Genomic DNA, 27,258 nt, shown 5'->3' on the forward strand with positions numbered 1-27,258 from the left:
ATCATTGGGTTTTAGTCCTCTGAAGTTTTGGACATGCTGCCCGTGGACCATTGAAATTATTGCAAGACAAACTTCTTTCAAATGAAGACTTCTTCTTAACTATGTCTCTGATTTCAAATGTAAATTGTCAAAGGCTTGTGAAGTAGCAAGAACTAATCTTCAATCTACTCAGTCAAAAATAAAATTAAGATACAACAGAAACGCACAGGAATGGAATTTTCACCCTGGTGATAAAATTCTGGCTCTCTTGCCCATATCTCAAAACAAAATTAGGGCTAACTTTTGTGGTCCTTATGCAACTGACAAGAAAGTAAATGACTTAACTTGTATCATTAACACTCCTGCCAGGCAGAAATAGAAACAACTTTGCCATATATATACTAAAGGAGTATTTTCGTAGATATAACCCAGTTCATTATTCCAGATGAGGATGTAAACAGCAAGGATGTAAACAATGGAATGCAATCAGACTATAGTGACAAATGTTTAACCAATCATCAGAATTCAGAAATATTTAACAATCTTGGCCAGAAACTTTAACCTCTATAAGAAGAAAAACAAAATAAAATCTATTCTCATGTTGAGATTCTAGATTCTACAACTGTGAAACAGCATCCTTATAGGATGAATCTTCTCAAACTGGAATATTTGAAAAAAGAAATTCATTACTTACTGGAGAATGATTTCATAGAACCAAGTAAAAATAACTTGAGTTACCATGTATTCTTGTGCCTCAACCATGTAATACATTGCACATGTGTACCCATTACATAAAACTCAATAGTTTCACCAAACATATTCATTTCCAATGCCAAGAACAGATGATTGCAACAACAAAATTGGAAATATGAAAATTGTTACTAAGTTTGACCATTTAAAAGGATTCTGGCAAATCAAATTCAAGGAAAGAGAAAAGAAATTTCATCAGTTGTAACTCCAGATAGATTTTATCAGTATAAAGTGATGCATTTTGGTATGAAAAATTCTCCGAAAACATTCCAACATTTAATGAACATGCAGCATTATGTCCCACCCAGTCACATTATCCTGACATCAGGCCAACCAGTCCTAACACTAACCTCTGAGTGCTGAGCACCAAGCGAGGCAGCTGCTAATACCATTTTTATAAGTCTTTGGTATGACTTCGCCAGGGTTCGAACCTGCAACCTGCAATTGAAAAGACAATGCAATCAGCTTATAAAAGACTGAATTTCTCTTTTACTGTGAATTTAGTATTTTTCCAGGGAATCAGTTTGTGTGGTTTTGTAAAACAGAAAACAAAAACAAAAATTTCAACAGTACTTAATTTTGTCGATTGAACAAGGGTCTGTAGAGTCATGATTTGCAGCAACCAAGAAATCCACAACAAATGCTTCCCAATAAATAATAGTAGCTTCACTGTATTCTTAAGCTTGTCCTATAAGTCCTTACTTATTCTGATCTGGAGAGCGAATTTCACAGATATGCTGAGGTGGCACTGTTGTCCAGTTCCTTGCCAGGGCCACTATGGACCCAGCATCCATCAACCCATATCCAAAGGAATGACTCACTGAAACAAATCAGTATATATTAACAATGTACAACTCACTCACCCAAAAGAGAGTATATTAATAGTGCAATAAAACAATATATTAACAATGGAACAATGTTTCCACAGAAAGAGGAAATGCAAGTCAAAACAAAAATAGGAAAGGCAAGTCAAAACAAAAATGTCTCCAAGACGAAATGACTTTCTGTTTTAAAATCTTTGACTTACAAAAGCAAAGTAGTGTTGCTTTTTTTTGCTCATAGAAACACTGAACTAAAATTATCTATACCTGAACAATGTTCTGCATGAAGTGCAGCATATCTGCCAACTTTGCTGACAGTGGTGGGTTTGTTATTCTTTTAGATGGAAAAAGTGATGTTATGGTTCCTAGGTGTATCAGTGCACATGATATAAGCAACATTTCACAACAAAGAATAAGCTATCTAGTCATACAAGCTGAGAAATAAATGTCTGAAAATTCAGATCTGAATACAGAAAATAAAATACCTGTTTCTTTGAAGAATTGAACAACTCCCCCAAAACAAGCTAGCATTTTCAAATGTCATCACATATACAAAAATGCACACTCAACAATCAGAACCATGTAACACTGATGCACCAACAATGCCTGAAATGATCCAATGCAACACACAACTTCATCAGAGTATGATGGATGGACAGGGTATATACTCCTTTACATCAGTGAGGCATCAAAATATACAAAGTCCCTGTCTTTAAAATCCATGTCAAATCAAATGCGAATCCAGTTAGCATACACTTTCCATCATTCACACATTAATTCTAATTATCATGATTTGTTGGACAGAAGAGTACAGCATTAACTTCCAGATGCAAACTGTGCTGCTCTCAACATTTAAATGGAGGGTTTGAAGCCATTTGAAGTTTAATTTGTGGTAATCCTTGCACTCATTAGAGATGGGATGAAATTGTTGTTCAAATTTGATGAATGTTTTTGAACACTGAAAATGATCTTACTCCATCTGCATTGCTGTTAACATCAAACATGCAGCAGCAGCCACACTAGTTACGTGTCGATCTAATTCTGGCATTCACAATGGTAGAAGACAGCCATGGCTTGACATAACGCCTTCCAAAAAAAAAAGAATAACACTTCCATACTGCTCCTAACCTAGCAACTGAAACTACCAACATAACTGTACTTTGCTTTTTCATGATTACATATATGGGGTAAATCTGACTTCAAAGAAACTTTCCTGCAGATCATAAACTAGATTTCAGATGGCTCACTGCAAGACAACAAAAAAAGAAAATAGCTATTGTTTCTTCTTCAAAATGCATCTCTGGCTTATCTAGCATCCCAAAAACTGGCTGATTCCACTTCATGTATTTTACATAAGCAAATTAACCTAATGGACTTTCCTCAAAGATGCTAAAAGGACTAGCAGATCACCCGAGCTATTGTCCATCTGTGGAATGGTGGTCTTACTACCTTTACCTTTTAGTTGCCTCTATGACAATTAACTGTATACACTGTCCAGGGTTGACAGTATTCCATGAGCATTAATAATTAAACCTATGCAACTTACTACTGCCGCCCAGGGCCGGCGCTACCATATAGGCAAACTAGGCAGATGCCTAGGGCGCTGATTTCAGGGGGGGCGCATTTTTAATTTTTTTTTATTGTTTATAAATTTGGAAATTGATATTTTCGGGTGTGTGTGTGTGTGCGTGTGTGTGCCAGAATCTAACCTTGCCTAGGGTGCCAGATAGTCTGGCTAGGTCTAGTGCCGGCCCTGCTGCCCTCTGCTCATTGGGGCAACAGTATCATAAAATCTCTCATTCTTTAAAACTGGATTTATCGGAAATTGTGTTTCATAAAGATGTCTGATTATGGTTATACTGTGTTTTATGTGTAACATATCGTGACACTGCATGTATGGCAGTGATGAACCAAACAATATTTCATGTATCTCATACCTGCCATAACACAACATGCAACACAAAAAAACACATTTTTACTCCAAACCCCTTGATGTGGTTATGTTTTAAAAAAACTATGATTTTCAGTAATTTTAGAGGAAAGAGAGAGAGATAGAGAGTGAGAGTGAGAGGGGAGAGCCATTTCTTGACAACCACATTATGAAACTTGTAGCCTGTATAAACAGTTAAGCCTGTATAAACAGTTAATAGTCCTGCTTTAGTACTCATAAACTATACCATGGGGCAGTTTATATCATTAACTGCCATAGGGGCAATTAAAAGGTCAGGCAATCAGAGGTAAACAACCATTGTTTCAAAGATTACTTATTTATTTGACAATAGCTAGGGTGATGTCATTATGTCTTTCAATCATGCTGTGGGACAGACAATTAGGCTGATCTGCATAGGTAATGCACACTAATTGAAAGACCCAATTTATTTCACTTTGCTAGATCAAAGCGTGTTGAAAAACAAAAAGTTATTATTCTTTATTGCCTCCAATGATATTGTTCAAGCCAATTTTATTACATATTATTGGGTATTTTGAAGTCAGATTCTACTACATATGTTATTTTGATAAGTGCAATTTGTTTTTGAAGGCAAAATGTTGAAACACAGCTGTGATTCGGGTAAGGACAAGCCATCAGTGGAGTGAGCAAAACTAAATTTTTCAATCCTGGTTGAGAGAGTTTGTCTTTACGAAATGCAGCAGCAAGGGGAAGCATTTCATTCTTTTCACACACTGCAAACACCATACTCAGATAAGTCATTATACAGCGTACAACATCAACACCACACAGTATCAGGACAATACACCAATGCTGAGCTCAATCCCAAAACATGTGAAAGCATTTGAACCAATGTGGTTACTGCACATATGACACTCCCTCACAGCTATACAGATGCAAGGTTATCATTTTCTATTTTGAGAAAAATTCAACGTGATCTTCGGGCAAGTTTGAACAACAGTACCATTCAGTCTGTCATGACCAACAAGTTGCACGCTTCCTTTACCTTTCTCTATCAAGACTTTTTATTTAATGCATGTGTGATAGTGATTAAGTGAGTGTGTATATATATGTGTATTTGTGTGGTGATGATATTTGATTATGTTAAAGGGCCAACCATTTAATTTTCTGGAGGTGAGGCAGGTGCTCTTTTGAAGAAAAAAGTTTGGTCCCCATATACAGTAGCATGAAAAAAGTACTTTTTATCTGATTTATATGAAGAAACAAAACTAATGAGAACCACTATATTAGTTGTTCAAAATTAATTATCTTAAGGTAAAAGAAAAAGAAATATCCTGGTTGAAAAAAAAACAAAAAAACAGCCCCTGCCTCTGAAAATTACATGGTTGGTCCCTAACTTTAACAACAATTTTCTAAATTCACCATATATGACCGCCCATAGCCTTGTGACAGTGTAAACACTTTCTGAATACAGAATTGGTGACAAGTTATGTTTTACATATAAACATATGAGGAACAAACCCTTGTATATCTCCACCTGGCATTCACATTTCAAGAGGCTTAAGATTAGAATGGACTACTGTTCACAAATCCATCAAGCAAACCATTAAATCATGGCTACTTCGTACAACCTGGTTCTATACATCTATATAATCGTGTCATAGTATCCACAATCCACAATATCTGTTACGTAAATGTAACAATTTATTACACAGATAGGACTTTTCAGCATATTTGGCTAAAATATTACCTCTTCTTCCAACACCATTTGTAATCCAGTCTGAATCATGAAGGTTAAATGGTTTGGCTGTCATAACAACAATATGTTGCAGGTCACGCCATGTTAACATGGGGCTGAAATTCACAATTTAAAACTAGAATTATTTTTTATTCTGTTTCATCTCATGAGATGTCCTATTATTACATCAAACTCTGAATTTCCTTCTTTTCCGAAATCAGCTCAGCCTCATAATTAACAAAATAATTTTTTAAAATGTATGCATAAAACCCAGAAAATAAAACACTTCTTTCTGAACTTTAAAAGTAAATTATTAAAAAAAACCAACTCTTTCAGACTTTTTTGAAATTTTAAAATGATATAAATGCATTGCAGAAAACAGTAATGCCTATACTGTCAAAATATGTTCCTGAATTTCAAGCAAAGTTGATGTACTTAGTGCTAGTTCAAGATCATTTTCCTAACAACAAAAAAAAGTAAATGTAAATTCATACAGGTGAAATATATTTAAGTGTACTGCAACTTACTCTACATTGTTAGATTTGTAATGCAAACAAATCTGCCTTGTGCCTTCCATCTTCCAGCATTAAGAAAAGGAAGATAACTGTATATCAGAAATAATGGCTGCCATAGGGAAAATGGGTCCGCAAAGTCATAACCAATTTGTTTATTAATGTGCCCCAACGGTAATATGATATATATAATGGCAAGGAAGACAACTACAAGGTTTAGAGGGATGCAAGGGACGAAATGGCATACTTGATCATACATGCCAACCCCTAGAGAGGTATAAATATTACTAATATATGTAGCAGAAACAGGATAATCTGAGCAAAAAAAGTGTAATCTATATATTAAACGCCTTATTAACAGAAAACTGAAAAATGTACATTTATTTTTGCTACTAACCTGGATATACAGCTGGTTAAAATTCTTGTTACCATTGACATAATCCATGTGGATTAGTACCAGAATATAAATACAAAACACACTGACAAATTACTGATATAAAACACTAACTAGTCTCGATCATGAAGTCAGGTCCACAAATTCTGCAATGAGCATGACGATGCACACAATCTGAGTGATGTATTGCATTACTCACATATTGCTGATTTTACATTTGTAAAGTGCTACTGATTTGTACTTTTTCTTATATGGCCTGTTTTTAAGTTTCAAAAGATTCCTCCTCTCTAATATTTTTCAGTCACATAACATCCATGAGTCACATCAATAAAACCATTTCACTTAATATCTGGCACAATTTATTTTTTATATAGAATAGACTGGTCCATTACCTAAATATCATAATATAATGAATCTGTGAGAAATGTTTTCACACTGAAGAAACCTGTCTATTTTCTTGAGAATGTGTGAGGACTATTCCATTAAAACATACATGGGACCGGAGAAAGGCAGTTTTGAATTTGGGTAGCCACCCTAAGATGTTTTTAAAGGCCTTCAAAACCCACCAAGAGAATTTATTTAATGTTAAAATCACCCACCAATAGATTTTTTTCAAGGGTGGAGTGGTGGTACATGGTACAACCTTCTTCAAAACTGCATATATATATATATATATATATATATCGTAAAAATTATTACATTTAACAGGAAATGGGGGATTTTACAACTTTAGAACTTAAAATAAATTGAAATTCATTATTTTTCATAAGTTTTATGTACACAATATATACTGGTAAGATTACTCAGAGAAAAATTAATTTTAACTTGTATGTAATTGTACAAAGACGTTTTTATGAATACACGTTACCAAAAACAAAACAAAAAAAACAGTAAGTGTAAACAAACATCTAGTATCATAAAAATCACTTTTGTGTTGAAATGTCTCTGTTCAATAACTTAACAAAGTAATTTAGTAATTTATTTATTTGGATAGATCAAAAGTGTTCATAGTCATGCTTTTTGTTATTACTCTGAGATTTGTTTTCTTTACACATTTCTGAATGACACATAGAATTTCATAAAGGAAATCAGGTGTGTCAATATGAATTGTACTCAATTATTCAACATACAGGTAAATTTATAAATTATTGGATCCAAAGTACAAAACAAAAACATTTCTATTTATGCTTTAATTGCACTGAATCAGCAACCTGCAATTCAAATTAATTCTAAATTAATGTTATAAATAATGTGTTATTAACATGCCTTGTTATTTAAATGACTGCCAATGTTTACCTGGCTTCAGCATGTCAGGTCATAAAAATGGTATAATTGAGCGAATTTCCTCCATTGGATTACACAAATCAAACTTATAACCGATTAAACCTGGTAACAAAGAAACATTATAACAAAGCCTTTCAAATTTGGCCAGGAAAATTAAACTTTAACCTTTTAACAAAAAAAAAAAACCCACTTTACCCAAGAACTTAATAAAGTCTTTACTCTTTGAACATTTTAACAAAATTGTTTATTTTATCCATCTGTCTTGTACTCTGTGCTTTCTGTGAACCAAAATGTTTACAAAGTTTAAAGCTGATAACTTTACCTCAATCCATTTAAAATCCACTGTCCTACATGAAGATCTGACACTGACCACTTTGGTCAGCATGTTGAATGGAAATTTCATTGCAACATTAGGCTTTGTTAAGTATGAGCATTTCTGGCTGAGAGTCAAAAAGTGGCACATTTGAGTGATGACTGGTGCTTATAAAAGTTGTTAGGGCTGCAGTGAAAGAGCATTTAACATGCCTGGGTGTATACTGAAAAACCATAACATGCGTACAAGATTTCTACAATGTCTAATTTCAATGTTTAATTTCATAACATTTAGCACAACTAAAATGCTGTTAGCATGGACAGTCACTCCTCTGCAGTAAATGCTGTTCTACAACCACTCTGTATTCCTGTTTGTAGGAGATAAAAAATGTGATAGACAAGGTCACCATATACTGATCTATATTATAAGCAATACTTCTACTAAATTACCGGTAAGCATGGTTCTGTATGCCGTATTATTTATAGTGGGAGGAGGTCTATGTAATACTTCAAAACAACATTCAATTTAACATCTTTATTTCAAAATATATTACCAAAATGATTTCCCACATCATTGTTAAAGTGTTGTGTTCCAATCTTTGACAGGCTAAAGACAATGAATTGTCCAAACTTTACATAAGAAATTCTTTTTTGTCAAGAATATGCATGACCACATGTAAACTGAGACCCTGCAAAGATAACCAACAAACACTGAACTCAATATTTTGTTCATGACAACTCAATCTGAAACAAAGCTAACACAAGCAGTGTTGACACAAACCCTCGCATCTACATCCATGTTTGTCATCTTACAGATCACAAATACAAGGACATGCTCCTAGAGCATAGTAACAGGCTCAAGGCAGCAAATGTGATGTTAAAAACTGAATGCTCAGGATAATTGACATGTTGGGACTTCAGTTACATGTATGACATTAACATGTACAAAAATGAAATATGCTCTATCTGAAATTCCATAAACATCAATAAATGGCATGTATAAATGGCAAATGTTCAACATGTAATCTGGTAATTTAAACTGCAAAAACAAAGTTAACAGATATAACAATAGAGCCAGTAAATCTTTTTTCTTTCAACATTATACATCTTGACAATTTTAAGGGATTCATCATTTATAAATTCAAAGTAAAATCTTTAGAAAACTGGCAAATTTTTCAGGAAATCCCTTCATACATCTTAATGCCTTGGGTTCACAGAGTCAGACACCTGTAAAATAAAAGAACCGATAAGCACTATTAAAATCAGAACCATATGAGATAAGCCCTAAGACACACAAACTTAAATCCTGAACATAATCAGTCTGTAATGGTTTCCAGTGTTGTAACTATGTTTCATGTTGAGATACCAAAATGTGACCCCACATTTCAGCAGAAGTGAACAAGATACTAAAATATATGATAATTAATGCACTCTTCAGTGTAATTCATCAACATGTTACATAACATGTAAATGCACAAGCTGCATGGCTTTTAAAACTACCTGCTGTTGAAGGAAACACCTTTGTATTATAAACATGAATCCCTTCACCAATTGGACTGGTAGAGCAATCACAGTAACACCATACAGACTTTTGTTGAGATGCATACTCATACCAATTTTTATCGTAACATTTTTAACAGGAAACTCTTCAAAAGAAAACTTGATGTTTTGTACACTTGATTAACATCACCTAGATAAAGCAACCACTGTCTGACTTTGTACCTGATGGCTACTTTCTGGATTATACTGGAATTATATATATTGGAAATGGACTTAGAATGATTGCATGCTGGAATTCAAATCTCCATTACACACAAACGTTAATTTCTGTTGGAAAAAAAGAAGACAAAAAAGAAAACTAGTAAAAAAAGAAAACTGGTAAACATTCCTTCAACAAATTAACACAATATATCTAACAAGAAATCTACCCCCTCGAAGTATGTGTTGTTATAATGGTTTTTGACCAATAGAAACCAGTGTCTATAACAAAAAATGTTCATAATGATTGAATAAATGGAATTTCACAAGTCTTTTACCACTTTTTGATTAGCTTGTTGAAAAAATAACGGAACTTACCTCCAAGGCAGTCCATTATTTCTCTAGGCTGTGCTTTCTCAACCAAATACCAACTTCTTCCATGGTTGAAAACATGTATCAACGCCATTATTGTCACAATCCAGCTACATTTAGTTCTTTTGGCAGCGTGCATTGAAGTGGATCCAAATAATGCAACCAAAGTCTCTCAAGGCCGCAATTAATGTGGCTGCTGAATTTATACTTTCATTTTATAAGAAGATTTATTTAAAATCTGCTGGTTTTCCTTATGGCTAAGAAAACAAAGACAGAGATTTTCACTTTGTTCATTATTAGTAAAACTACCAGTGCAGCGTCATGCAGTAGGCTTTCCCCGACATTCATAGCTGACCAATGTGAACGTTTTATAGTAATATTGTCCAGTCCAAGCTACCCTTGACTGTCAATAGTACTCTACAGTGAAATACAGCAAGCATAACATAAAATACAAATTTCATGATGGGATATCTAAAGTGGGAGTTTTTGATTACATTTAGCTTACACTTTTAGACAGACCTCCAGATCCAGTTATTTAAACCACCTACAGAAGTGATTTTATTGAATAAACAACCTGGGACAGAAGCAATTTTGAAAATAAACTACTCTGGCATATATGTTTTTAATAGTGCCATCTCCGGGTCCTATATATGTTTTAATGGGACAGCCCTGATACACAGCTGCAATAGATATAAAATAAAGAAAACAGAGAAAACAAACATAGGTGTAAGATTGACAAATGTACTCTTACCCTATTCATATTCAGCAGTATGCCTTTTTCTTTTAGAATATTCTAAAATGTATAAGATCTGTGGTACTAAAGAGATGATAATAATAATAGTAAATACAACTTTATATTGCTTTTTGTAAAAAAAAAAATATTTGTACCAAAAACTGCATAGGCCATATAAAGGCAAGCACAAGATGTAATTAGGCAGAAAAAAGCGTAATGATTATGCCAAAAGCATAACGGTTGGCATGTATGCTTAGCCTGCATGTCTTTAAAAGTTTTATGAGTAATATGAATTTGTACAAAAAGGAGAGGTGACTCTTCATCTGACACTGTCTTGTAATAATGCATAGTTCACTTGCAGGGCATAAATACTTTTGAAGAAGAGAACATCATAGCAAAAGCAAAGGGAAATAATTCTCAATGTAAAAGAGTATTTGCCAGTATCCATAAGGTACACTTAGCTAGGGTGGCAGGGTCTAGTTTCGTAAATTGGCCCCTGGCAAATTTCTTAACTTAAGGCTATGGTGTGACTTTTTCAGCTATTATTGTTTACTATTTATAGATATGGATATATTTGTGAACTAGGTGTTTTGGGCTTGTGTTGTTCTTGAAATTGATGTCAGTCATGTACACTTTCCATAGTTTCTCTGCAGTATGTTGATAGTGAAATACCAATAGTTGGCTAGGAAGAAGAGCTAGCCTCCCATAGCAGTAGACACGTGGGTTCAAGGCAAGCCAAGTATCTCAAAAACGGCTTGGATGACAACTATTCTGAATTGTATCAAACTATTTAGTAGACAATGTTTTTCAAAATTTTCATCCAGGGAAAGGGCTTGCGTTTGCACTGTGAGCACTACATGCTGTCAAAAATGGCATTTGGATGTGAAAAATGCAGGTATAAAATAGGGGTTGGGGTGCATAAACCTCTTCTGCTATGAACTGCCATTGACTTCTCTGGTCAAGTGAATACTATTCTTATGCTTTGTTTTAATATAGGTATCTAAAAATATGGACCTTTTCGACCTCACTTGTGTATTTGATTTTTTATGATTTTTTATACTAGGTCGCTGATTGCGGCATTAAATTTGTACATAAAAACTGGACCCTGCCCCCTAGATGAGTTTCACAATGTTTCAACTGCTCTCTTACAATGTCAGAGTGTAATTCTGTCATACGAAGCTGCTCCCTATGAACATAATATATAAATGACAAAATGTGTTAACACTTGCTATTTTACAAAGATGGAGGGAGATAATTCTGCATTTAATAGAAAAATCTGTCAAGTTTCCATATGACATACATAGTACATGCAATTTAGAATGTAATGATATTAAACAGGCAAGAGGAAACTATTCTGTACCCAATATAACTCAGTGTTTCTAAGGACCCAATGGAACACTTAGCTAGCTGGTGTCTGATACATTTCACAAGTGATATGGAAAATAAAGGTAAAGGGAGATAACTCTGCATCTGGCAGAGGTGTTTTTGTGTTCAGTGAAGCATACTTGGCCTGCAGAGCCAGTGCACACAGTCCAGCTGCCAAAGGGGCGCTGGCTGAAGTTCCTGTGTGGGTCTCTGTACATGATCGACGTAAATCTGTTGTCACCTGAAAAAATAAAATAATGCATGTGTCAAAATGGCTATTTTGACTGCAGAAAAACAGTTCCCTCTTTCGTACTGCAGTAGACAAAAATAACCACAGCAGTATAATAAAGATTCATAAATTATTTCATTACATTGCCACACACAAAAGTAAGCACTCTTCTGCAATAAATTTTACCTATATGTGTCAAGAAAACACACATACAACTTCAGGCTATTCCGTTTTTACTCCAATAAAGATTAGGGTAAAGAAGGGTAAGTTTGGTTGCCTTACTTGTAATGTCAAATGTGCATGTACTGTTGACTTTTATGATATCCTACAGCAGACAGGTGATTCTTGGCTTTCAGTTAATGGTCATTGTTATTTTTCTATGTTGTACAGAATGTTAGGATACTGTGAAAATCTGCAACACTGAATGATACCTACATAAGATCACATGGTGGGTATTAATTAATCCCATGGCAGGCACATTTGATCAAATGCATTTTTGTCAGAAGTATTCCCAAAGAAAGCCAGTTTTGATAGTGTTATTAAATTTACTGTGCAACAGATTACAAAATCAAAGTATGCTTTATTAAAATAAATGGATAATTCATGCTGAACACCAACTGATGGTTTCACCATCTGAAGGAATCAATCGTTTAAATTATATCTTCAATCACCATTCATTTAACAGAAATATAAAAACATGCAAGAAATATTTCTTAAATAACAAACAAATTATTATTAAATTAATAAGGTCATGGAAAACATTGGCAAACTGACTTAACTTGATTATTAAATGGGACTTGGTTATTATAGCATGACACAGCACCAGTAATGCATTCAAGTTGCATATTGCTTTGAACAGTGTGTATTACCATTACGAGTAAATGAGATTCATTCAATATGAGTTCCCTGTCTAACCACAATTACTCATCTTTACCTTATCTACTCTTAAAATAGGGAAAGCAAGAACTCTCATAATGTTCTGCAGCTTTAATTACTAAAATTCTGAATGCCAACTAAATTCATGAGGTTTCACATCTAGAGCAATACAGTATGAAGTATGCACACTGCTAATAACGTACAGGCCAAAAAACTGAATTGAATGAAAGTGCAAAGAATATGAGTACACTAACATACTATTCAATTCATTTTTTTCTCTGTTAACTTTACATTTTCAGAATCGTTCAGTATTTTACGATCCTGCACACCTTCATATTACACTCATGCGCAGGACACATGTGCCCAATAGTGTATTAGGAACTACTTTGTAAACAAATCATGTACTCTCGTGTAGCAGATGCTTTGTGGTTTGGTTAAGTCTGTTTCTGAATTAACTAAAGCAGATGTTTTGTGGACTGCCACATACCAGCTGCTTTGCTACATTTCGCTTTAGCTTTTTTGATACAATGTTTCAGATTTTGGCAATAGATTTCATAAAATTGCTTGGTACCTACAAATAACATGCAAGTTATAAAGGCATAAACCGTCTCCTTTAGCTGGTAATAAGAATGGCAAAAAATATACCAACAGTTTTACATTCTGAATTTCCTCAAAATGTACTTCTTAGTTCTGCAAATCCGAATTACATGAGCCATGTTATGAGTTGTCAAGCTTGATTACACATTTTGAAATTGTACTGTAATTTTGACTATATTCCAAGTGCAATTACATCCTCCTTACTGCACTCAAAATGAAATAAACATTAAATTCAGTGGGCCCTGAGTGGCCGAGTGGTCTAAAGTGCTCTCCATTACAGATCACTGCCATCTCACCTCTGTCTGCGTGGGTTCAAGTCTCAGATTCAGCCAATGTGGCTATGTGAGAAAGCTTGCCTGTAGCTTGTAGTGGGTTGTTGGTTGTATCCGGGGTTTTCCCAGGTTCTTCCTCCACCAATAATACTGGCTGCAATGTATAGCCTATCATGTGCAGAAAAATGGTGTTAAACCCTACAACAACAACAACATTAAATTATGCAGCGTCTTTTTGATAATTGCAATTGAAACACTTCATATTTTTCCCACATTATGATTTCAAATAGTCAATGATAGAACAAACACACTTGCAGATGTTAAACATGCTTCTACTGTGCAGCTTCAATCCGATGTATTTCATGTACAATTTGCACAGATGAATCCAGTCCATAATCACGAAATTTCGTAGAATCGACAAAAATACCCAAATCTATTCGTTCCAGATCAAATGGAAAACTTGTTGCAATGCGCATTCATATACAATATGACTCCAAATTTCAATTTTAAGTAGACAAAAACGCCATTTTCTTTTGAAACTTAAGCCTAGTGTGCGACAAGTTCAAATTTATCTGGGTGGAGTTATGTGCACATTAATAATGTTGTTGTTGTGTAATAATGAATCTGTGCTTGTGTATTTAGTTTGGAATAAGGCACACATTCATTTACGTTCTTTCTTGTAGTGTATTTTGTTTATATAATTAAGCCTTAGGTAGAATAAGAAAACGGGCATATAATAATAAAATGGTTTCTGCATTTGTATGAGAAAATATGAACTCGTTTTGTCAGATGGATATACTGCACTCCCAAGGTCGTGCAGTATTCCATCTAAAAAGCTTGTTCATATTTTCCCATACAAATGCAGTAACCTATAAATGCAACTATAATTTAACAGAATGTTGCCTCCTTGCATTTCATGCTCATAAGAAATTCAAGGAACTAATTTACTCACATGACAAATATATAAACTTCTTCAAAGGGTTCTCTTAGGACAGGTCAAAACTAATATCATTTTCACATTGCAGAAAAGGTTGGCAAGAAGGAGAACACAGTACAAGAAAGGTGTATATAATATGAAATAAGAGTACTAGTGCAGTGTGAGGCTATTACTATTTGTCTTTCTCCGCCTGATCCACTGCTGTAAGTTGTAGCCAAGGTGGAGGAACAGGCTTCAGAGTACCAGGGGATGTTGCCATTTTCAGTGGCACTACTGATCGATAGTGTATAAATACTGTTGGTATATCCATCACAATTGCAGCTGTCAAAATCACGTCCACCATTTCCTGATGCCCACACAAATATTGAGCCCAGACCTCCTCGGCCCTGGAAGAAATATAATCTAAGCTAAATTTGGCATCTTCATATCATGACTGGAATAGTACATCTTTCATACTGCCTGTAATTTATCCTTCACTGAGAATCAAAATTTCAGAAATATACAAGTTATGTTTGACAAACAATTTTTTTACATGCCAGGACTGGTATACAAGAAATTCTTCTTGCTTTGCTGAAACTTTCAAAAGTTGTCATTAAAATAGTATGAAGATCAATATAAGATGTCAAAGAATATGGCTATTTCCATGAAAAATAACTTTTCATTTAGTTGAAATATATTTACTGGTTCTGGATAATTTACTCATAGTGCTGAGATTACATTATACAAGATTTTTCCTTCTCTTTCTGCTCTGGTTGAAAAGGTGGTCACAATGACTCAGTTAAAATGCATGATGACACTTGACAATAAAATGCATCAGATCACTGTGTTTAGTGTCCAATGAAGCATAGAACATTGGTTGATCGTGTACACTGTTGAGACACATGGATTGATGCTAACTTCACTGACACAGTAAAACTCTTCAAATATTTTGTGAGGATAAATCTACCCATATGGTACCATTGTTGCAGGCCTTTCTGGCTAGGGTTGCTGACCTTCATTATCTGGCACCTCATTGTGGATCTGTGGATGTGTTTGGGTATGATCAATGAACAAACAACTGTGAATTCACAATTTATTTACTTATGTGACACAATCAAAGAAAACCAGTAGTTGACCCATCTATGGTGCAGTCATATTAATCTGGAAATCATAAAAGATTTAAGCTTGAATTTAAGCTTGAAATCTTATATCAGCCAATCAAAAGGTACTATACTATTGATACATCTGATTGTCAATCAAAAGGTACTTTACTCTTGATACACTTGATTGGCTGAAAGTGAAAACTGAGTTTAAAACTAAATAACAAAATAACTGCAAATTAACTCTTGAGATATACCACCAAAGAGAGCCATCCTGTTCAGGTTGACCGGGTATCAGCGGTAAAATCATCATCATCTTGTTCCTGGACAGCATTGGATTCAGAATAAAATTGCAATAAATAATATCACTGTATATTTACTCCTATGACATAATCACATAAATCAAAACCAAAGTTGCTGGCTCATACGCAGTGCAACTAAAATCATTCAACCATCATTACTTTTACCCCATCTGATACTTTAGAAGTGTGCATGTTGAAAATTCAGAACAGAAGGAGGTAATCAATAATAAAATAATGACAACTTCTTGTGATACCATAACTAAGGAGCTTCTTTGCCAGGATTGCAGCCAACCGACAGTGCTGTAATCATTACAAGGCCATTAGCTTTAGAAAATAAAGCCGTGGTCATGTTCTGATATGGCCATCCTAACCAGGGTGATCGGCCCACTTCAGTTTGACCATCAAAAACTGGCCTTCTGTTGCCACTGTATGATCTGTATTGTTGTGGTCTTTGAATCAGAGAGTCAATAAATAATGAAAGCATTGTGTATTTACCCTTGTGATGCCATCATAGAAGGCCTTCCTGGCCAGAGTGGCTGGTCCATCCACAGTGCGGCCGTCATCATCGGGTCCCCAGCTAGCACTGTAGATGTGGATGTGTTGTGGGTTAAGGCTGAGAGACTGGGCCTCCACAGAGTCTGTCACATCCCCATCCAGCATCCTCACACCTGGAGGGTAAAGGAAAAAATTGCAAACAGTTTCCAGAGTAATATGCATATCAGGTGATCACATCCTTTGACTTTAGACCTCAAAAATCATAAATGTCTCCTCACTGATGATCACTGCAATATCTGATATGCCACATGTAAAATATTGGAGTACTGTGACAGCAGCACCTTTGAGTAAAAGCTGATCTTGGGTGACTCAGATAAGACTGATGTATCTGATTTAAGTTGCTTACAAGAAAAGACACGTAAGCTAACAATACTTACACAGATTGGGCAAACAACCCATCTAAAATGCACAATGCTTCCTTCAGGTTAGGATCTTATGCTAACTACCATATGTACTCGCATAATAAGAAAAATAATTTAGAACAAAATAAAAGCCTGGAAGAAGAGAGGTCAGCTTATCCACTGGCCAAGGTTTAAACTTTAAAAATTTTTATGTTTGTTGACTACCATAATGGCTGTAAATCTTACAACATGAGAAAATATTTTTTTCCGTGTCCTACAACTTATATGCATGTAAAAGAAAATACATTTTCGGTGTCCCAACACTTTGCATGTGCATATTTTCTGATTTCTCCAACATGACATTAAATAATGGTAAATAAAGACTTCATAATTCATGGGCTGTTTTGAGTTTACCCAGGAGGCCATGCTCTACTATAATCAATGGTATCTGATGTTTTATCAATAAAGTACATGTACTATAAAATCTTGGATAACATGAAATCCCATTATTGGTACCGTAAATTAACAAAAGTATGACGAAATCTCGGACAACATGAAATCACCTTATCGGTACCGTAAATTAGCATAACGTCAATTTATGGTACAGATAATTTATTTTTGTGTTGTCACAGATTTCATCATACTTTACTGATAAAACGTCAACTCCTGTGCTATAATGAATAGTACTTACACAGTGCAAATCAAACTTAGTGTCACTTAAATCCTTGTTTAATCACAAAAATATTATTTATAGATTTTGCTTTATTCACTATTTCTACCAAATCGCATTCTTCCAGATCACATTTCAGCAAGACATACATAGCTGTTTCATTTACAATGATCCACGAGCTCACAGGTTACAATTTTTCAGTGATCCTAAAACTTTCGGTAATCTTTAAGAAAAGGTACACAAGTTTAATTGTGCAAGGCACATAACCCACATCTATTCACATAACTTATATGTTCATGAAAGAGTGGTGATAATAAAGGCTAAATTTCTTAATATAGATCATCATTGATCTATTTAAGTTTTATGTTTTGGCTGAACAACATCACAACTTTCTACAAAATGGAAAGCAGGATGTTTCAGCATCTCCTTTGCTGATAATTGGTAGATTTGTCTTTTGTTTTCCAACAGCAATACAGGCCAGTTAATCATTAAAACCCTGAAACTGGCTTGGGTTAAGAGTGAATTTTGACCTTCTATACCAGTACTTTGATGTGTAATTGCCTTTTACATAGCTGCCAACCCCAGAGTACAAAAATACTGACAGCTTATGAAAAAAATACTGATTTTCAGGAAAAAAATACTACTATTTAAAACTTTAATCCATATGTAATCATTTACAACATGTACAATAATCAGTAAAGTATGACAATAACTTACTTGATTATTTAATGTCAAAGATGAATGTGTTGCACTCTTGCACCTTCTGAACCTTGTTCCATTAGGGAGCCAGTTCAGAAGGTGTAAGAGTACAATACACTCACACTCAGACACAGGCTGTTTATAGAAGCCTTTACCACAAGTTTTTTTTCAATCATTATTGATTCCATTCTAGCAAATTTCACTGATGATCTGAATTCCTCACTATTTTTGTTTTTTCACTAAACTGTTTTCATTTTAGCACATGAGTAATTCTTTGAGATTTTTCTGCCTGGAAAAAGTGTGTGAAATAAATTGCCAGCAGCAACCACTAGCAACTGAATGAGGAAGGTTCATCATGACATAATTGTCCTTCCAGTTCTGTTATCTTTTCTTTGCTGGAGAAAATTCTGAATCTTCCGCTTTCCTTTCAACATGACAAGAAGTTGAATATCGGTATTACGAAGATGCAATAATGTTATAGCAGCAAACGTTTGTGCAATTCAATATATGGTTAAAGACTGGCATGGTAACCTTGATTTCAAAAGAACCAATCATATTTTTGGCCTATATATCCCTACATACATGTGATACATTTACTCTCAGAATGGAAATGGGTGCCTGTTGTAAACAGAAAATTGTAAGGAAATAATTTTTTTATTAAAAAAAGGATTTTTAAAAAGAAAAACACTCACCTATATTCAGATCCAAAATACTGGAAAAACTGGACACTTGGCAGCTATGCTTTAACTTCATAATATTAGCAAGATTGCCATAGTTGTGTAAAACGAGGTGTAAGGTCACTTACATCAAAGTAAACTACAGCGCCGATTGTATGGTATTACAATAATTTTCAAAGCATTATTTCTGAAACTTCATTATTGTATCTTGGAGATATTATTTAAGTTTATTACGTGGTGTCTAAGATTTGAATCCATGGGATGTACTTAATTCAGTGGGATGTACTTATTCAGTGCAAGATCCAACCTTCTATGTACCTGGGGTGGGGCCATTATGTAAATATGCTTACTAGCCTAAATGCGAGTGTTGAACCAAATACTATTGTTGTTCGTTGTTGTCATGCTGTGATAAAAATTTTATGAATTAGGGACGGTATTTACAATTTCAAGGCAAAATTAAAACTGTAATTACCAGTGCACTGATACAAAATTCTAATGCAGTAATGCATAAAGAAACAATAATTAACTAGAGTCAAAAGGGAGAGATACTTTTATAGCAACCCGGGAATGCTCAATTCTCATCATTGTCCAATCAAATCAGATCTGAATCAAGCAGACACAATAAGAAAACAGAAAATAAAATAAATTTATAGACTTTTAAAACAAATTATATTAACTTATAATATTTCCATGATATAATCATATATGCCAACCTCGAGAGATTCATATGCGTACTTTTTGTTAATACAAATTTGCCTAAATAAATGCATTTAGAACTTATCACGTGCATCTTGTCATGTTGTCTCGGGCAGGTGGGTCGGCTTATGCATGGGACATGCACTTTTTAACGTATATGCCTCTTCAGTTAGAGGTCATCTTACAAGTGCAACATACAACAAAATTGTATAAATCTAGAGCCAAGGATAATGTTGGAAATTTGAAATGTTTTCAGTACACTAAAATACTGCCAATTCAAATACTTTTATGATTTCATGACACTATTTCCTTTCAGAAATGTGTATAGGACATGCAATATATTTATCCCTTTCATGTCAGTATGCATTATATACTACTTGTATCTACAGTTATTTGGATTTTAATAATTTGAAAATATCATCAGTAAATTAAACACTACCCATTGCAAAGTAAAGTGTCTGTCAGTGTTGTTTACCATGGGTGTTTAGTAACAACCCGTATTTGTATTAATATTTGTGTGTTGATGTATGAACATTGTACCTGATGCAATAAAAGTTTTGATTTCATCTGTAATTCCTTTACCATAAGTTAGATTTAATTCCCATGTTTTCTGCCAGTGCACATGACAATATATGTGTCATTAAGTGTGTGAGTGTGTGTGTGTGTGTGACTTGGATTTTTAATATAGCTTTAACAATTTTTCTGTTATATCACTATGATGTCTGCAGTGTGACAGTTTACAGTGAAGTCTAGCGCTCGGGCATCATGCTGCAGACATGTAGCATGATGTCCCACCCAGTCACATTATCCTGACACTAGGCCGACCAGTCCTAACACTAACCTCTTAATGCTGAGAGCCAAGCAAGGCAGCTGTCAGTACCATTTTTGTAAGTCTCTGGTATGACTAGGCCGGGGATTGAACCCATGACCTCCCGCACCTGAGTTGGATGCTCTAACCACTAGGCCACCGGAGCGGTTAAATGTCACTAAGTCTTTTTGTAACTGTTTACCGATTTTATGTAACAATCACAGTTTGCTGACTGTACAGAAAAGTTGATTGATTTAAGCTTTGGACAGTAAAGGGCATTATTGGTGCATTAGCAGCTATAACAATTGTAAAATATGACTTGTAAAACTGACTGCATTTTATTAGTTTACCATAACACATTTAAATGCAAGATCCAAGTTTTTGTTCAATGAAATTTTAGCATGACATGTATGATGGGACAAAATCAGGCAAGTATAGATGTGTAGATATGCCGGCCAGCATAAAAGATTTGCCAGTAATTGTTTAAACTTATATTTATGTACAAGTGCATGTTAATAATGTGACATAAACATAAGTCAATTCATTAATTTATTGCAACCTTTATTGAATAGACATGTACAGCTAGCAAATACATGTACAGGTATAAGATATGATGACATTGTAAAATAAAAATGTGCGCAATTCAATTATCCAGAAAACTTGTTAATCCAGACATATCCACAGGGAATGAAGAAGTCTGGATTAATGAGATTCCACTGTAACAATGAACTTTCAAAAGACTGGATGGGTTTGGTTTGTACAGTGCACCAGCACAAAAAGACCACACAATATCAAAGAAATACCAAACATAAAAATCTGACCTGGAGTTAACTTAAATATAAATCAATTAAAAGCGTGTAAAGGTACTTGACCAAAAGGCAATGTAAACAAATTAAATGTTTTGAAAAGGTACAAATACAGCACAAGACATTTCAATGAAATGGACCAACAAAAGGGATGAAACAGGAAGCACTGTACTCAAAACCATCAAAATTAACAAAATTGGAGAAAGATGCATGAAAATAAAGAAATAACTTAGGAAAAAAAGACAAGTACAACACACAAAAAGTTATGATTGAAAGTAGATATGCCAACTCATGTTTAAATTGATGAAGTTATTGTACTATATAGACATGTGCATAATTGTACAATGTCCAAGTATAAGAACAAAGATATTCCAATTGTTGTAAGTGAACTAAGGAATCAGACTGGGCTCACACTGTTTAATTCTAGACCTCTAATTACTAATTGGAGGATAGAATAATGTACCTGGTCTCAGGAGACTAACACCAGAAAAAAATATAGCAATCCAATATTAACAGCTGATGTATTATTGCTACTAAATTCACTATCAAGATTTGTCAATTAGATGCCCATCTATCTGACAAAGTACTTACTTTCCAAGTTTTTTTTATATAAAAAAGTCATAATTTTTTTATACATAAAATTAGGCTGAAGAACCCCAAGGGTAATAGATTTAGAAATGCCTTTCAGAATATTTTAGTGGCTAATATTAAATGAGTGCTCGAGAAAAGTATTGCTTGCTAATTTGTTGGTAGATTGATTTATAAATACACATTCTACATGCATACCCGTCAGACTAGCTTGTAATATTACAGAAGACAGAATGGAAAAAATAAAGAAAAGAAATGAGAGAAAGACAGACAGACTGAGATAATATTCACCTCCTATTCTGGCATCATAAGCTATCCCGACACTACAAATGTAGTTGTCTGCCTGTGCTGCCACCTCACCTGCACACCTTGTACCATGTCTGAAAATACATAGTACAGTCTTATCATAGTAGCAACATGTCATTTATAAATAGATAACAGCAAAATCATCCTTCAGTTCTGATTATCACTGTAGTTTTGTTCCTGTCTAACAAGTACTCAGATGCAAATAATATTGATCAAGATGTGCTTGCCCATTTTGTGGTGGCAGATCTGGAGAACCGGATGTACAGTGTTTGCTGCTGAAATACCTATACAGTTAGATTCAGAAGACTGAGTACTATTATCTACAAATAATGTTCTCACAAGTCTAATGGTGTCGATCTGATTTCATCAGTACACAGTATTAGTGTGAAGCTAGGATGAAGTGAGTTACCAATAAAGCAGTCAAAAACAGTACAAAACTAGGCATACTCCTTGAAAAGTGAGAATGTGTTTTTGGAGTGTAGATTACTTTTTACTGGAAGATGGCATCTTCCCAGATTTTGTGTTACCACATTAAGACCCAACAAATACATACTTTCGTTGCCAGGAGCAAAGGCAAAAGAATGAATAAGTATTGTGCGATTACCTGAAGGCTGCTCTGACATAATGATATCTAGTGAAGAGACGATTCAAACTGACCAAGATGCAGCAACAGACCCAACCTTCTGGGCTTATTTCTCATGAAAGAATTGTACCCTTCTGTGAATTGATAAGCTCTTTATGTAGGAAGGACAACGCACCTGAAATGGTGACTGCCAAAATACAAGCTCTTTAGAGGGAGAAAGAGATGATTCTGACCTTCCTTCTCTGTTCAGAGGAAGTCAAGTAAAGCCGTAACGCCCTAAATAGGTAAAGAAGTCCATCATGATGATTCCCAGCACAGATATAACTGAGACTGGAAGTTGATACTAAAGATAGCCAGTTCTTCACCAGAGAGGCTGGCAAAGAAGTGAAACAAAATCAAAGTTTCCATTGAACTATAAACAACCCTTTTCCACAAGGCAGTGAATCTCACTTCATTCTCCTTACCAATGCTGAGGGGAAGAGGATGGTCTTAAAGGTCAGGTTTTTGAAGGAAGTTTCATTCAAAAGTTCATAAAAAGGTTTTGATAACACAAAAAACTACATGAACAGACTCAAACTCATGCTGACAGAGGTCAGATGTCAGTGATATGTAAAGGCAAGACCATTCAGCCACCTGGGCCCAGTTGATATAAAGTGTTTAATTGAACAACTCCACCAGGAGGCACTTAATGTGTAGGGAACTCTGTATTCTTTAGTAAAGAGCAAAACTAGCTGTGATTGGTGCATTATGTAAAAGTTGTAGGTTTCTGTCAGGCTTTAAAAAAAACAACCAGTCTCAAGGCAACATGTGAGATTATGTTAATTCATATCAAGAGCATATTTTGTATTTTTATGATTTTAAAAAAATGTGACACACTTCAATGAAAATGCACCTCCTGTCACTGGATAACTCTTACCCGTTTAGTTATAGCAGAATTATCTCTCTTAAAAGCAATGAAGCATCTGGTTCTGTCCTATCAAATGGACAATCTAACATTGTTTTCTATGACAGTGTGTGACAAGCATGCTGAGGTAGGACAGAAAATATATTTATTTCACCAAACATAAGCACTGAAGTCTATGGAAAAACAGTAGCAGAAGGAAGGGCTGACCAACCCCCACCTTTGACTTTCTAGTGGTTTATTTTAAAACAAGAACCTTCATTTTAAAAAAATTTGTACTGCCATTAGACTGACTCCTCCCTTGAATTTCTAACAGTCTATTCCCAAAAATGAACCTTCTATCAAATATTACAAGAGGGAATGAAGACAGGCCCAGACCCTGAAAAGTTCCTGGGGTATGAAAAATTGTAGGGCCTGGTGAAGTGTGTTATGATATTTTATAAAATAACTGGCGTCTCATTGATCCACAACAAAATGAATTGTCTTTTAATACAAAGTGGAAATATTAAAATATACAAAGTGGAAATATTAAAATATTCTGGCTGTATTTGTTTCTTTGTCAAGCATGACATCATCATAAACCACAACATTACTAAAACCACCATCAAGATCTTTGATAGATGAAGCATCATTGATGCCAGTGATAAATTCAACAACATCTGCATCTTCATCAGCAATGGAATCTTTTGCAGCATCATTGAAGCTGAGGAAATTATAACATGGCTGGATGTTTGCGGACAGTGCTACTAAATAAAGTTTGTCCCATTTGAACCATCTCATTATCAGGTTGACAGACCAATGATAATGGCACAAACAGAATTCAGTAATGCTGGATGGTGCTTGATGGGTGCTTGTTCTTTTGTCAATGGAAAGTCAAACATGTTCATGTTGTAGAAATCTATCATTTATAATCCTGAGTCTGTGATATATTCAATGCAAGATGGTCAATGAATACCAGTGAATTAAAAACAAGAATGACCAAGAATTGAAAACGAGCATTTACAGGTACATATGTAAAATGTGGTACAGAAAAATATGTTTGTGTCTTCTAAAACTACCAGTAGTGACATCACTGCAGTGCTTGGGAAATTCCCAGTATCTCCACTGGCTAAATATCCTGGTGAAAAACACCTTCTGGGATACAATTATTGTGGCCCAGGAACACGACTTGATATTGGACAGTGAATGTGATTGATCAAGTGTGCCATGCTTATAACATCAGGGATAAAACTAAAGATCTGTAAACTAGAAGTGGGGGTGGGAAATTAATTGTCTAATAATTAATAATGGAATCAATTAATTATAGTCCAAGAGGATACTGGAAAGGCACAGTAGTGATTAACGAACTCGCTGATGCCACAAATGTCAAGCATGATTTTACTGCAGATTGGTTGACCAAACAGGCAATATGGCAAATTTATTTACCACCACCTAAAATGATTCAATATGGATGGTTTGATGTCAGCACTCCCATCAAAGTTCATCAGGCAGCAGTACTAAAATACACCTGAATCCACCCAAAATCCAGGTAGAATCTGCCTAAAAATTTCATATGGGACTGTGCCTAAAAAAGCAAATTTCTTTGAGCACAGTCACATTTAACCACCTCTTCTAAAGAAATTGTCTCCGAGTAATATCATGCATCCTTCACATCTTTTTTCATATGATCAGGTACCATCTACTGAAATAAATTACAACAGCAGGTACTACACCGTATTATCCTGAAGAAAATATCTGACTATTTACTTGTTTGGTACAAAGATTTCATTATTTTTTTTAAATTTAGCATTCAAAAATCATTTCACAAGTCTTAGAAACATCTCTAAGTGTTGTTCATGATTATCCTTTACAGTTTTTTGATACCACTGTCTAAGATAAATTGCATACACTTAAACATAAGAATCTTGTCCTTGAGAAATATTATATTCCAGCAAAATGTCCATTTAACATTTTCTGGAAGTCATGCCAGATATCCAACATTAGAACAGAATATTTAAGTCCAAATTGCTCATATAGAAGAAAATCCAACTTAGAACAAATTTATCATATGTCAAATTGGAATCAAAGTCCAAAATCTGCACATGTGAAAATTTGGTTACTTATTGCTTGGCTTACAAGATTTAACAAACTGCACACATGAGTTTGTGACATCTACCCTGTTTGCATACATTGTTTACAAGGTTCAGATGTGCAGTTTAAAAGAAGCTCATGAGTACTGTTGAGATTTTTTTGCATGGCTAACCCTAATTAATTGAACAGAAGAAATGAAAAATAATACTAAATGCCAATCTTGAAAATTGACTAATTTCTTTTCAGGTTTTCTTATAATGCAGAAATATATCCAAAAAAAATTCTGAATCCAATTTGTCCACATTTTTCCAGAGTTTTCCATGCTGAAAAAAATTCTATAATGAAACTGTCCACACTTTTCCTGGGTTTTCCATGCTGACATAAATTCTAAGTCCAAACTGTCCATGGTTTTCCAGGCATGTCCAGCATATTCCATGCATAATTATGTCCAGGGTTTCCATGCTAAATTCTGCAAAGTATTTCATTTTTCCAGGGTTTTCCATGGTAATCCATCTTTTTCCAGAGTATACTATGGAAAAAGTACAGCCGGACACATCTTTATCAAGGGATTATTGTAACATTTAAGATGAACTACAGAAGAAAACTTACAAAATCTGTGGTGAACAGTGAAAATTCATTAACAGACATATTGAGGAAGTTAAACTTAAAGGAGGTGATGTATTTTAGAGTGAATTTCTAAATATGGGACATTATGACTTTCAGTTGCATAGAGAGATGCTGGGAGAAGGGACTGAAGTGAACCTTCCAAGATGCAAAAGCAGAGGATTATTGTGACTTTATGGCAACTTTGCCTACATCATCAATTTGTCTTTCTAAGACAAATTCAGTACATAAGACAAGGCTGTACTCAACACGTTTAATCAACCTGCTCCAGCACATGTTGCACCATTCTGTGTTTTCAAAATGAGAGCACAACAGTAAGAAGGGAAATAACTTGTATGACCTTACTGTGAATTGGACTAATACATGTACATATGCATTACTTTACACATACGTGTACATGTAAGTTTGTTATTTTATTATTTCTGTTATTCTGCAGTGAAAGAAAACACAGATTATGCATAAACTAACAGTATTACTATGCATTGGACTGACATTTTGTTTATCGCGTGCCCCAGTACACTCATGTAATTTTCAATCACTTTTGCTGTAACATTGTTCTGTACACAACACAGTAAATGGTTATGGACCATGACTACCACATTGTAACATGGGAGACCTGTAGCATGTTTATGGAAGGCTGCACTCGACATGCTGTCATTCTAGAGAACATTAACTACCTGATATGAAGCATCCTCAACTCAGAAAACAAAAATCACTCCTAAGGTCTCCACTACGTATAGAATCCTGAATTTTAGGTTTTCACTTTATCAATAAT

At 34.6% G+C, this 27,258-nt stretch overlaps 1 protein-coding gene and 1 long non-coding RNA gene across 4 annotated transcripts in view; both read right to left on the reverse strand.

The window, feature by feature from the left end:
• Positions 1-27,258, reverse strand: part of LOC149801612 (furin-like protease kpc-1) — a 237,224-nt gene that overhangs the window by 65,033 nt on the left and 144,933 nt on the right. For all 3 annotated transcript variants that reach the window (XM_089955874.1, XM_089955873.1, XM_089955872.1), the window contains exons 6-11: positions 22,291-22,379; positions 16,655-16,827; positions 14,952-15,164; positions 12,008-12,108; positions 5,210-5,313; positions 1,432-1,549 (exon numbers count right to left, since the gene is read on the reverse strand). In XM_089955874.1, the coding sequence (XP_089812000.1) occupies positions 1,432-1,549; positions 5,210-5,313; positions 12,008-12,108; positions 14,952-15,164; positions 16,655-16,827; positions 22,291-22,379 (798 nt within the window). The remainder of the gene's footprint in view (positions 1-1,431; positions 1,550-5,209; positions 5,314-12,007; positions 12,109-14,951; positions 15,165-16,654; positions 16,828-22,290; positions 22,380-27,258) is intronic.
• On the reverse strand, positions 8,220-11,999 carry LOC149801613 (uncharacterized). The gene is made up of 2 exons (XR_016420695.1): positions 9,776-11,999; positions 8,220-8,926 (listed from the first exon to the last, which is right to left on the reverse strand). It is a non-coding gene; the product is annotated as an uncharacterized LOC149801613 (long non-coding RNA).

The sequence above is a fragment of the Sinohyriopsis cumingii genome, chromosome 4 (assembly GCF_028554795.1).
Source record: "Sinohyriopsis cumingii isolate HCF-2022 chromosome 4, ASM2855479v2, whole genome shotgun sequence".
Classification (NCBI taxonomy): domain Eukaryota; kingdom Metazoa; phylum Mollusca; class Bivalvia; order Unionida; family Unionidae; genus Sinohyriopsis; species Sinohyriopsis cumingii.